Source organism: Notolepis coatsorum (genome assembly GCF_963971535.1).
Source record: "Notolepis coatsorum genome assembly, chromosome: 8".
Lineage (NCBI taxonomy): Eukaryota > Metazoa > Chordata > Actinopteri > Aulopiformes > Paralepididae > Notolepis > Notolepis coatsorum.
Genome location: NC_140172.1, coordinates 25,200,717 through 25,213,134, shown reverse-complemented (window position 1 = coordinate 25,213,134; position 12,418 = coordinate 25,200,717). Strand labels below are relative to the sequence as shown.

General features: G+C 42.5%; 1 protein-coding gene across 1 annotated transcript in view; it reads left to right on the top strand.

Moving 5' to 3' along the window:
• Positions 1-10,715, top strand: part of ywhag1 (3-monooxygenase/tryptophan 5-monooxygenase activation protein, gamma polypeptide 1) — a gene marked incomplete at both ends in the record, with an annotated part of 47,777 nt that extends 37,062 nt beyond the window's left edge. Inside the window, one exon of the mRNA XM_084320912.1 lies at positions 10,059-10,715. Within this exon, the coding sequence (XP_084177038.1) occupies positions 10,059-10,715 (657 nt within the window). The remainder of the gene's footprint in view (positions 1-10,058) is intronic.
• Positions 10,716-12,418: the final 1,703 nt, after the last annotated feature.

Below are 12,418 nucleotides of genomic sequence, written 5' to 3'. Positions count from 1 at the left end.
GGCTGATTGATGAGCTTTGCGGGGGGAGACAGAGCTCTATTGTCGTCCCCGTCAGCCGTAGCTTCCGTCGGGAGCTTTCACACTGACCCTGTAGGCTTCTGGAACAAAGACAGCCATGTTTTTACAGAGAGCGGGCTGTGGAGGCCTTGTTGCTCTCCGGCCCTGGCTCTCTGCTGCCGTCGCTGGTGCTGCTTATATTCGCTCTAGGCTCAGTTATTGTTTTTTACACTATTTGTCATTCGATGGTGCGATATATATAACCCTTTCACTACCACACTATAGACGGTTAACCCTTTCACTACCACACTATAGACGGTTAACCCTTTCACTACCACACTATAGACGGTTAACCCTTTCACTACCACACTATAGACGGTTAACCCTTTCACTACCACACTATAGACGGTTAACCCTTTCACTACCACACTATAGACGGTTAACCCTTTCACTACCACACTATAGACGGTTAACCCTTTCACTACCACACTACATAAGGTTAACCTTTCACTACCACACTACAGACGGTTAACCTTTCACTACCACACTACAGAAGGTTAACCCTTTCACTACCACACTACAGACGGTTAACCCTTTCACTACCACACTACAGACGGTTAACCCTTCTGTAGTGTGGTAGTGAACGGGTTGACCCTTTGTTGTCGTGTGGTAGTGAAAGGGTTAACCTTATGTATTGTCACAGTGAACTGGTTAACCCTTTGTTGTCGTGTGGTAGTGAAAGGGTTAAGGCACACAGCGATGTGTAGCGAAGTAGGACTGCCTCAGAGAGTGTGTTTGTGCTTCAGGGATGACGGGGTGGGGTTGAGAAGTGGGGGCTCTCTTGCTCTCGTACAGCAAACTGCTCGTCAGGAAATTGAATAGCGAGCGAGGGCTTGGAGCAAAACGGGGCGTAAGCGACACCTCGGGGGGCGAAAAATTAGTTTTATATATAATTTTAAAGCTCTCGATGAGCTCTATCAAATGGTAAAAGGATAAGTTCACTATAATTTTACTTTTTCAAATAAAGGCAGAAAAAACATAAAAGGCATAATTTGCCCTCCTGTAAAATTCTGAAAATGTCACTTACGCCCCTTTTGCGCCAAAGCCTCGAGCTGCGTTAGTGATTAGTCATTTCAATGTTGTTCCTGTCTTACAGAGTACAGAGGTTGTTTTTATGGCAGTTGTAAAGTTTTACAATGCTTAGGAACAAAACTCTATTTGGTAAGCCGGATGTGGCAGTTGGTCTTCACTCAACAGTATTTTGCAGGGTATTTGTAATCGTATTATTATCTTAATTTTATTATATGCTACTGTATATATTTTTTTATCATTTGTATATTGTATTAAACGATCAAATTCATGTTGCTAAAAGAAGATACATGTTTTAAGTAACAGGGTTTAAGATGAAATGGCATATGATAGCTGTAGTAGCTGTTATCCCATACTACTCCCAGTCCACGACAGGGATCCATGTTATTGGCAGTTTGGGGCAGAGATGTGTCTGGCTCTCGAAAACAAAGCAGATTGTGTGGTCTCCATAGCAACAGCAGATTGCATGTTAGATTGCTCTTTGCCCTGCGATCCCCCCCCTGTTACAGTACGAGTGATGTCACCAGAGGAGACGGTCAGGTCCAGCCTATGGGTGAAGGGAATGAGCTGTGTTGCTTTGGCGTTGTGCGTTGACCCTTTCACTACCACACTACCAAAGGGTTAACCCTTTCACTGCGACAATACAGAACCCTTTCACTGTCACACGACAAAGCGTTAACCCTTTCACTACCACACTACAGACGGTTAACCCTTTCACTACCACACTACAGACGGTTAACCTTTCACTACCACACTACATAAGGTTAACCCTTTCACTACGACACTACAGAAGGTTAACCTTTCACTACCACACTACAGAAGGTCAGCCCTTTCACTACCACACTACAGAAGGTTAACTCGTTCACTACCACACTACAGATGGTTAACCTTTCACTACCACACTACAGAAGGTTAACCTTTCACTACCACACTACAGAAGGTTAACCTTTCACTACCACACTACAGAAGGTTAACCCTTTCACTACCACACTACAGATGGTTAACATAACCGTCTGTAGTGTGGTAGTGAAAGGGTTAACCTTCTGTAGTGTGGCTGTGAAAAGGCTAACCTTCTGTAGTGTTGTTGTGAAAGGGCTAACCCTTTGACGCGTGGCAGTGAAAGGGTTAACCTTCTAGTGTGGTAGTGAAATGGTTAAATGAGATTCTGAAAGGTCTGTCTAAACAGAAGTCTGTTCACTCTGCCGCCATCTTGATAACGGTGACTAACGAGACCTGCAAGACCAAACCTCTATCTCTTTGAACGGGGAGTCCTTTGTATCTTAAAGGGGAACTATCTTATAAATGGCCTTTTTGAGTGTTTAGCATTGTTTCCTAGCTATGTGAACTTATATTAATATGATCTATGTCTCAAAATTCTCATATTGGCGCATTCTTCCAATTCTCCTCTCACAATATTCACCCTCACTGAACTGAGTCGTTTGAAAATGTGCCTATATGTGATGTCATATAGTCACTGCTGCATGTTAATGTTCAGGTGAACACGACGGTGCACAGTGGTTTAGGTGGCACCTGCAGCCCAGGCTCAAAACAGCTCGAGATCTTGAGGTAGAAAAATGCTGTTTTTGAGGACTTGATTAGAAATACAAAACAATGAATAAAAAAAATATATATATTACAGAGGTGTTCCATAGACTCACAGGAATTGTGTAAAAGTGCCCAAATAGTGAAAGAAATAGTAAAATAGTTCCCCTTTAATAACTCAAATGTTGAGCGCCAGCGTTATTGACCATTTTTGCGATGTTTGCGGACCCATCGTGTGTTCTGTATTATAGGTATGGAGACAATAGTATGGCTCATTTGACAGGCACTGTTTATAGTCCAACATTGACAAACCAGTTCGTTTCTACATACTTTTGTTTGTGCGCTATTCCACGCTAAACATCGCCCCGTTTCGAAATAATCCAGTCTCATTTTCTAGATAGTGAGATATGACGTGTTATATGCATAATGCGCAAATCGTTCGAGTTGCTCGCCTAAAACCTATATTATTTCCAAATCAAAGGTATATACCATATATAGATGTTTCTTCACAAAATCATCAAGGGGGGGGGGGTCGTTTTACCTCGAAGCTGCGATCGTTACCAAAAGCATGTTTTAGGTTCGGTAAAATACAACGCTCTGATCAATACAAAAGCATGTTTTAGGTTCTGTAAAATATACCTAAAATAGACCTTACCTCTAGTCAGAAGGTACTCCAAAATGAATAATCCGTGTAGTTCCATCGCGATCGCCATTACTCGTGTGCATTGAGTCTGGCTATAATACCGGAAACAATAGGTTTCAGGTGAGCAGATTTCCGACAGATGGCTGTGTGCTGCTCACTTTGAGGGGGAAGGGATTCCTGCAGCCAGAGGTACCTCAGTACTGAAAGACACCTTAGAGATCCAGTTCAAAAGGTAGGTGACACTACCACCTGGCGGGATCCGGTCGTCATTGCAATTCTAACGTAGGCAGTGGTGCCAGGGAGACACAGGCAGGTCCACGCGAGTTTTTAGAATGGGTAAATCGGAAAAAAGAGAAAAGGATCTAAAAACGAGTTTTCGCCTTTTTGGCGCTGACCGGTTGGATTTGAAACACAAGTATTCTCGTGAGTTCAGAAAGAGTTAAGAATTTGTCACACGTTTCATCCTTTTTCTTTCATACTTGAAGTTACTGGTAAATTACTGACAACACAGAATGGTTCAGTTGGTCAGAAAGGACAATACCTTTTCCCCCACTTACACCAGAACTACGCAGTCATCATCCAGTGGATCAGAGTCCCTAGTTACCATGGCAACCACTCACTGCACGATTCCCAGCCTTTCGGCAGAGTTCGTTATTAATTTAAAACATATTTAAAAACTCACATTTCACCTTTTTGTAAACAAAATGACATCACATTTCATTATTTTCTTGTAGCAAGTAGTTGTCGTCATTAGCGATTTCTCCATTCAAAACTATCACAGTGATCCTCCTACTCATTATATAGATTTGAGATGCTGGCAATTACCTGTGCATGTGCTGTGCACTACGTAATGAATGCATATATTAGTGCCGGGGCATTAAATGGGGATATTTGAACAAAAACATGCCAGAAGACATCTAGGTCGTCCTCGGATAGTGGACCATTTCAACAACTTCAGGGTGAGTGTTTGACAAATAAGTGGCCCACATTTAATGTTTTGGTAATGTATAATGTGTCAAGTAAATTACATTATGGAATTACATTATGGAATTACCTTGACGCATTATTCATTACCATTACATCGGTCATGACACACTTTATCAGGGTGTGTGTCTTGGATGGGGATGTGGTGGGGATTGATGTGTGGGGTGTTTGGGGGACTGGCTGTTCCAGGGGGGGTTCACATGCTTTCGGGCAACACTGTATTTATTGTACTTATTTTATGCCTATTCTTATGTCTGCACTTTATGCATTGCACTACTTTTATTGTCTTTTTATACCTATTCTTATGTCTGCACTTTATGCATTGCTTTTATTCTGTCAACTGTATGCTAATTGTATGCCTATGTTAATCTTATGCGATTTACTGTGAAGCACTTTGAGCTGCAATCCATGTATGAAAGGTGCTATAATAAAGTTATTATTATTATTATTATTACTACATATGTCCCCTGACTGCCCTGAGGGATCTCAAGTTCATCTCACCAGACGTTCATTTGCCCCGCTGTGTTATGTAGCAGCTAGCGTTACCAGCAAGTACCAACCAAACATTGTAACTGGCTGAACAGTGGCGGCTCGCCACCGGGGGCGCTAGGGCGCCGACCCACCTGTTAAATCAGAGAAGAAGAAAAAAAAAGTTTTTGTTTTTTGTTTTATAGCCCTATAAATAATATAAACATGTTTAAAATGAATAATATTTACTAATTTTAAGTATGTTTGTGTTTCCAATGCACAATATAACGTTAATATATCAAATAAAAAATACTCGTTTTCCTGAACAGGAAGTGACTCACTCCTGCTCATTTCTCCTGCCGCATTTCTCCTCTAGCCGTATTTCTCGGCCCGGGCTAGACGCAATAGCGCTCTGAGTGCGCGTCACTGTTTGATCGCTGTATCCGTCGCAGCCAATCAGTGCGTAACGCGGTGTGCGTTGAAATATGACTATTATGTTGGAAACCGGGCGCGATTTGAAGCGGTCTAGGCAGCAGCGTCAAGAATTTCCGTAGCCGCATTTCGCGGAGATGCTCTCTGATTGGCCGACGCCAGTATTTTTTTCCGTAGCAGCATTTTGCGGAGACGCTCTCTGATTGGCCGACGCCACTTTTCTATGTTCCAATTTTAGGTTTTCTAGCTTGGTAGAGATAGTTGTGTTGTTGTGAGATGCAGCTATTTGTCTTAGAGCGTGACTGCAAGTTCTTTCGACGGTTAAGCTTAGGCACTCTTTCAAAGTTGGTTAAGGTTAGAGTTTGTCTTAGAGCATGGCGATAGAACGCCAGGTAGTTTGCAGTCTGTTCGACGCGGAAATGGACAAAGAAATCAAGTACTGTCTTGTTGTGTGGTGCTAACAGCTGAGCTAACACTTGGCTAACAAGCTATATGGCGGATGCAGTCTGGACAGTGGTCTGGATATACATCATCAACAGCGGATTATACACTTTATCAAGCCCACCACGTTTCAATTAAACAAAGTGAGTTTATGCTGTTGCTGTTGTGTTGTTGTTAGCTCACACAGTACTTGTTGGCTAACAAGAAGCTATATATGGATGCAGCGTGGAGGGACAATCGGACAATGGACATCAACAACACAGTCTGGACAATGGACGGAGTGGATATACTTTATCAAGCCCTTCTGCCTGCTGTCAATTTAACAACAAGGTAGATTTGCTCTCTCTCTCTCTCTCTCTCTCTCTCTCTCTCTCTCTCTCTCTCTCTCTCTCTCTCTCTCTCTAACGTGATTCTTCTCTAACGTGATTCTCTCTCTCTCTCTCTCTAACGTGATTCTCTCTCTCTCTCAGCCACTCAGCTAACGCTTCTCTCTCTCTCTCTCTCTCTCTCTCTCTCTCTCTCTCTGCGTGTGTTTGGAGACGGAGCGAGTTTGTTTCTAACTTTTATATTTATATATTGTGTTTCAAGTTGTGAATTAGACTGTACTTTATTTGACTGGTTGTGTGTAGCTTGGTCAGCTGAAGGCTGCCAGTGACATGCCAATGCGTGGTACATATGTTTGCAAAATGTTTGGTATAGCGCCCTCTAGCGCCCTCCCATGGAAAGAATGTAGCAGCCGCCACTGGTTCCAAACACCACTGTGTATAACAATGCCTCTTGTATGCTATTGTTTAATTAAACACTGGCAACAAAGTCTTATTTAGAATTACAATTAGAATTATTCTATTGTCATTGTATCACATGCAACAACATTTAGGCGCACTGCCAGAGAGGAGCTTTCAAATATACAAAACATACTAGGACAGTAGCAAAATAGCAAAATACACAAGAACAAATAGCAATTTTATGTTTAGGTAATATAGAATGCATGGTGAGCTCGTTTAGGATGTTCAGAATAGTGATGTATGGAAATCAAAGGGAGGAACCTTGATTCTTTGAGTTATTTGATTCTTTGATTCCTTGAGTATGAATTCACATCAGGACAAATCAGTATTGTGGAACCCCTTTTTATCTTGATAAAGGTATCATTATTCGTTTTTGCTATGAAAACATAAATTGACATAAATTCAAGTCACTATATGCTAGTTAATGAACGAGGTTTGGTAGATACTGTGTGATTGAAAAAAATATCATCTAAGACATTATCTAATGGCAAGTTTTATTTAAATTATTTTTATATTATTTCTCTGGGGGAATTTAGTTGAATTTAGCAAATGGGCTTGCAGCTATTCACCCTACTGTAGCTTAATTCTGCCCTTTTTAAGATTTAAAGATCAACACAATCATTCTAGTATTTTTTTTTAACGTCAATCACTGTTAGTGTGCGCAGAGCATGGTGTTGGGTGTGGCCCTTGCCAGGGCCCCCAGCAGCATGCTGGTGTGGCTGTGGAAGTGATAAAGGAAGCAGGCTTTATGTTGAGAGAGAGGTCTGTAAGGACCCTGTGGGGTATAAGGGATTAAATCCTCTGGCCAGACTACAGGCCCTGTGAAAACAAAACAAAACAAAAGCAGCTTTCAGAGCTGGAGAAAGCCAATCAGCATCACCCTCTCAGTGGGGATGATGATGTCAGCTTACTATAGCCATGGCTCACCCTGCTGGCTGGGCCGGTAGTGGCCACTGGTATAGAACAGCCTGGGCCTCACCCATACTGTATAGGAGCAGGGGCCTCACCCATACTGTATAGGAGCAGGGGCCTCACCCATACTGTATAGGAGCAGGGGTGTAAAAAGTACCCAGAAGTTATACTTAAGTGAAAGTATGGGTACTGTCTCAAAATCGTACTCAAGTAAAAGTCAGAATATCTGGCTAATATGAGTAAAGTCAAAAAGTTTCTACTTTTAAATGTACTTTTAAAAGTACTAAAAAGTAAAAGTAAAAACTGTTGTTCTATTCTTCTGATAGCAGGTGTTTAATCAAAGATCCCTGCTTTCTAGTCTTGCACAAGGACCAATCAGCATGGGTATGGGCGGGTTCATTTTCCATTGATGGGGATTTGATTGGCTGTTTTTAAATAAAGTGCGGCCGCAGGATTAACAACGTTAGCGTTAGTTCGGCCAGAGAAACAAATATACTATTTAAAATTGTTGGACCTGCGAGATTTGTACTTTGTACTTTTTAGGTCTGAGTTTTAAATGTAAAGAGTAAAAAGTATGTTGCACAACAGGCAATGTGGAGGAGAGAAACCCTAGAAGGGCCGTTCAAGGGGGGGATCCCCCTTCTTGGATGTCAGTGATAATAGTGTTGCTATGGATGATCAATGGGTGTAGAATAAAACAGACGAAATAGTTGGTATGTATGTACATATGTGCAATAAAACACAAATATGTACATGCAATAGCAACTGGGGTACCTAAGACATTTTTTTAAAGATTTAAATTAGGGCTGTCAGTTTATCACGTTAATTAGATTAACAACCTGCGTCTCACCCATACTGTGTAGGAGCTTGTTCAGACTAGGGATTGTCACGATTCATAATAAATCGATAAAAAAAAACAATAATGTATGAAGAATAATTGCATCGATGCTTCAAAACATCTCATTGGTGGCAGTTAAATGTTCCACAGCATCTCATCTGATGGAAATACAAAAGAAGAACAAGAATTTCATTCAGAAAGCAGTAAGCTTGTTCAAAAAGGCTGAAGAGTGCTGCTTTAGCAAAATGTTGATGCACAATCATGGGGAAAGAAATTAAACGCGAATACACGTAAATGTAAATGTTACCAAAAAAAATACGACAATTAATCATTTAGATGCACCAATTAATGGATAAAATAATCATTGGATAATCATTAGTAGTGGTTCTAGTTCAGTCTGAAGAGGTGTCTAGGGCAGCGCTGCAGTTTAAAGCAACACTCACATTTTTGAAGAAGAATATATGGCCCAAAATGTTCACGGGTTCCCTTTGGATTTCTGGTAGCTCAGCTAAGCTAATCCAAGAGTAGATAATGAGTGTGGTTATAGCTTGTTGTGTCTTATCTTTGGACCTGTGTGTTTTATTGTCTTCCTTGCCCGAGATGAAAATAAGTTTAAGTTAAGTTAAGTTATTTATTTATCTTGTACCCAGGGACAGTGCACATTAATCAACATCTTCAGTTTCCACATCAATGTAAATGTTCAAGTTTCTTTATTAGTTGTCATACAGAAGTACAGAATACTTTTATACAAAATGCTTCTTTCTGTTACGCTCCAGAGACTGTGCTAGACAAAAATAGATAAGTACCTATAAAATAAAATAAGTATACCAAGTAAAAAATAGAAGTCACGTACGTAGACACAAGTGTTCAGTATGTACATATGTACAATGTTCAATGCAGAGTAGAAGTAACTGAGTTACCATACAATATACTATGCAGTATACTAATATACAATATACTATATAGTGCAAAGCAGAAATGGAATGAGGTACAATTTACAGTAAGGTGTAATGAGGTATGGGTTGTAGTGCAAATTCTTTCCCAATAAATATAAAGTGTGTTTAGGTGTTCTAAAGTGTGGAGAGTGGGTGCTGCAGTGTGTTGTTTGTTTAAAGTGAGTGTGTGCATGTGGATGTGTGTGCTGTGAGTGCATTTGATGGTTGTTACATAGTGTTATTGTTCGTTGAGCATCCTGATGGCCTGGGGATAGAAGCTTCTTCTGAGTCTCTCTGTGCTTGCCATGAGACTCCGGTATCGCTTGCCTGACCGCAGCAGTTCAAAGAGGCAGTTGTTTGGGTGGCTGGAGTCTTTGATAATTCTCTTAGCCTTACCCCTGCACCTCTTGTTGTAAATGTCCTGGAGAGTGGGAAGCCCACCTCCAATTGTGCGTTCGGCTGAACGGGCCACTCTCTGTAGTCTGCTGCGGTCATGTGCGGTGCTATTCCCAAACCAGGAGGTGATATTGCCAGTCAGGATGCTCTCTATTGTGCATGAGTAGAAGTTCTTAAGGATCTTCTGACTGACTTGGAACTTCCTTAGGCGCCTGAGGAAGTAGAGGCCATGTGCCAGAATTAGCTAATGAGCTAGTTATCATCTGTAGTCCCTGCCTACCATGCACGTTTTTATGGTGTGGGAGGAAACCAGAGTACCTGGAGGAAACACACGCAAACACGGGGGGAGAACATGCAAACTCCACACAGAAAGACCCCCTGCTGGGGTTCGAACCCAGGACCTTCTTGGTGTGAGGCAACAGTGCTAACCACTGTGCCACTGTGCCGCCCTGCTAATAGACCTGCTAATTCCTGTATGCACCCTTCTTTCTCTCTCTCTCTCTCTCTCTCTCTCTCTCTCTCTCTCTCTCTCTCTCTCTCTCTCTCTCTCTCTCTCTCTCTCTCTCTCTCTCTCTCTCTCTCTCTCCCTCCCCCAGGTGACGGAGCTGAACGAGGCGCTGTCCAACGAGGAGAGGAACCTGCTCAGCGTGGCCTACAAGAACGTGGTGGGCGCGCGGCGCTCCTCCTGGCGCGTCATCTCCAGCATCGAGCAGAAGACGTCGGCCGATGGCAACGAGAAGAAGATGGAGATGGTGCGCGCCTACCGGGAGAAGATCGAGAAGGAGCTGGAGGCCGTGTGCCAGGACGTCCTGAACCTCCTCGACGACTTCCTGATCAAGAACTGCAACGAGACACAGCACGAGAGCAAGGTGTTCTACCTGAAGATGAAGGGCGACTACTACCGCTACCTGGCCGAGGTGGCCACGGGGGAGAAGCGGGCGGCGGTGGTGGAGTCCTCGGAGAAGTCGTACGGCGAGGCGCACGAGATCAGCAAGGAGCACATGCAGCCGACCCACCCCATCCGCCTGGGCCTGGCGCTCAACTACTCGGTGTTCTACTACGAGATCCAGAACGCACCGGAGCAGGCCTGCCACCTGGCCAAGACGGCCTTCGACGACGCCATCGCCGAGCTGGACACCCTGAACGAGGACTCGTACAAAGACTCCACTCTGATCATGCAGCTGCTGAGGGACAACTTGACACTGTGGACGAGCGACCAGCAGGACGAGGAGGCGGGCGAGGGCAACAACTAGTCGAGAAGGACAACACACACACGCACATACATACATGCACACGCACACACACACGCACATATACACACACACACACACACACACGCACACACACACATGCACTCACAAACAACAAAAACCAACGATAGAATAACGATAATGATAGTTCAAAGTTATTATAACTTAAAAAAAAAAAAAAAAAAAAAAAGGGAGCCAGTTCTGCCGATGATTCTGCCAGGGCTGCCGTTTCTTTATTTTCTACAAAAATTGAAAGTGGAACAAAAAAATTATTTAAAAAAAAAGTAGTAGTAGTTGTAGTTGTAGTAGGAGGAGGAGGAGGAGGAGGAGGAGGAGGAGGAGGAGGAGAAGGAGGAGGAGGAGGAAGGCAGACCATACTAGTTTGTGAAATTACTTTATGTTTTGATTTAAAAACAAGAAAACAACAAAAAACAACAACAAAAGGAATGGCGCCTCTCCTCGATAGCCCCTGCAACATTTGCCAAAATACCACTTAGAGGTGTCATTTATCACAGTGTGGCTATACGGGGTAATGGATCTATCTCAAACCCGCCCTCTTTTCCTGATCCTACGATTGTGATTGGATGATCAAGAAAAGAGGGCGGGGCTCGAGATAGGTCAACTGTACCTGCCCACTGGCGTAGACTGTTCTTAATGCGCAGGTGAAGCTGAGCTGTCTGTCTCATTGTGTTTGGTGAAGGGGGAGGGAAGGAGGGAGGGGGGCAATCAATATTGAGTTTGACGCTTGAGCAACAGCAAAACTAATAAAGAGTACCTAAATGTCATCACCTTGCTTAAAGAGAGAGAGAGAGAGAGATAGACGGAGAGAGAAAATGAGCTACAGAGATGAAAACAGGTTTCCAGAGGTGTTGAAACTTAATTATTAAGTAACACCAATGTGGAATTAAAGCGTGCCACCCTACGGTCGTTGAGTAGAACGCAGGTTGTGTCTGTTATATTGAGCATACATTTAAAAAAAGAAGAAGAAATGTTTATAGTTTGTTTTCGTGTGTCGAGGTACGTGTCCAAAGCGAGTCCCACAGTAACCAAAATACAAACATACCGAGTAACTTACAGCGCAGCTTGTCCCTCTTCCTGCTGTGCTTTGACCTTTGACCTTTCTTTTGGGGCATCTGATTCTCATTGTTGGTATCGTAGTCAATATTATGATTTCTATTGGCTCTCTATATGTTCGTAGAATATGATTTGACTCGTTGAATTCCAATCAACACAAAATGAAGGGGAAATTACTCGCAATGTTTTTTTATAATAATAATCTTGTGTCTGCGAAGACAAGAAAAATCTGAGCCTTTATTCTGTGGTTATGCTATACTGCTACACTATAACAATCGCTAGGGTCTCTCTTGAATTGGCACATTGGACTGGAACCACATACTTGATTGGCGGACTGAGAGTACAATTTGTGGACAGCACACGCAGTGTTAAATGGAAGATTTAAAAGCAGTTTTGAGGTTCGTGGATTTTCTTTGTGTTAGGTTTCTTAAGGGTCAAGAAATGCACTTGCCTATTACGCTGTTTCCTCAGTGTGAGATGATAACTGCTCCAATATTCTCCATAATACAATATTGTGCATGCTGGTGATGTATTTATACTGTAGCTTGAATTTATTAACTTATACTGTAGATGTTATGTATTCATATGAACATGGAATTACTAGACTTTAAAATCTGATTTATTTTCTATTC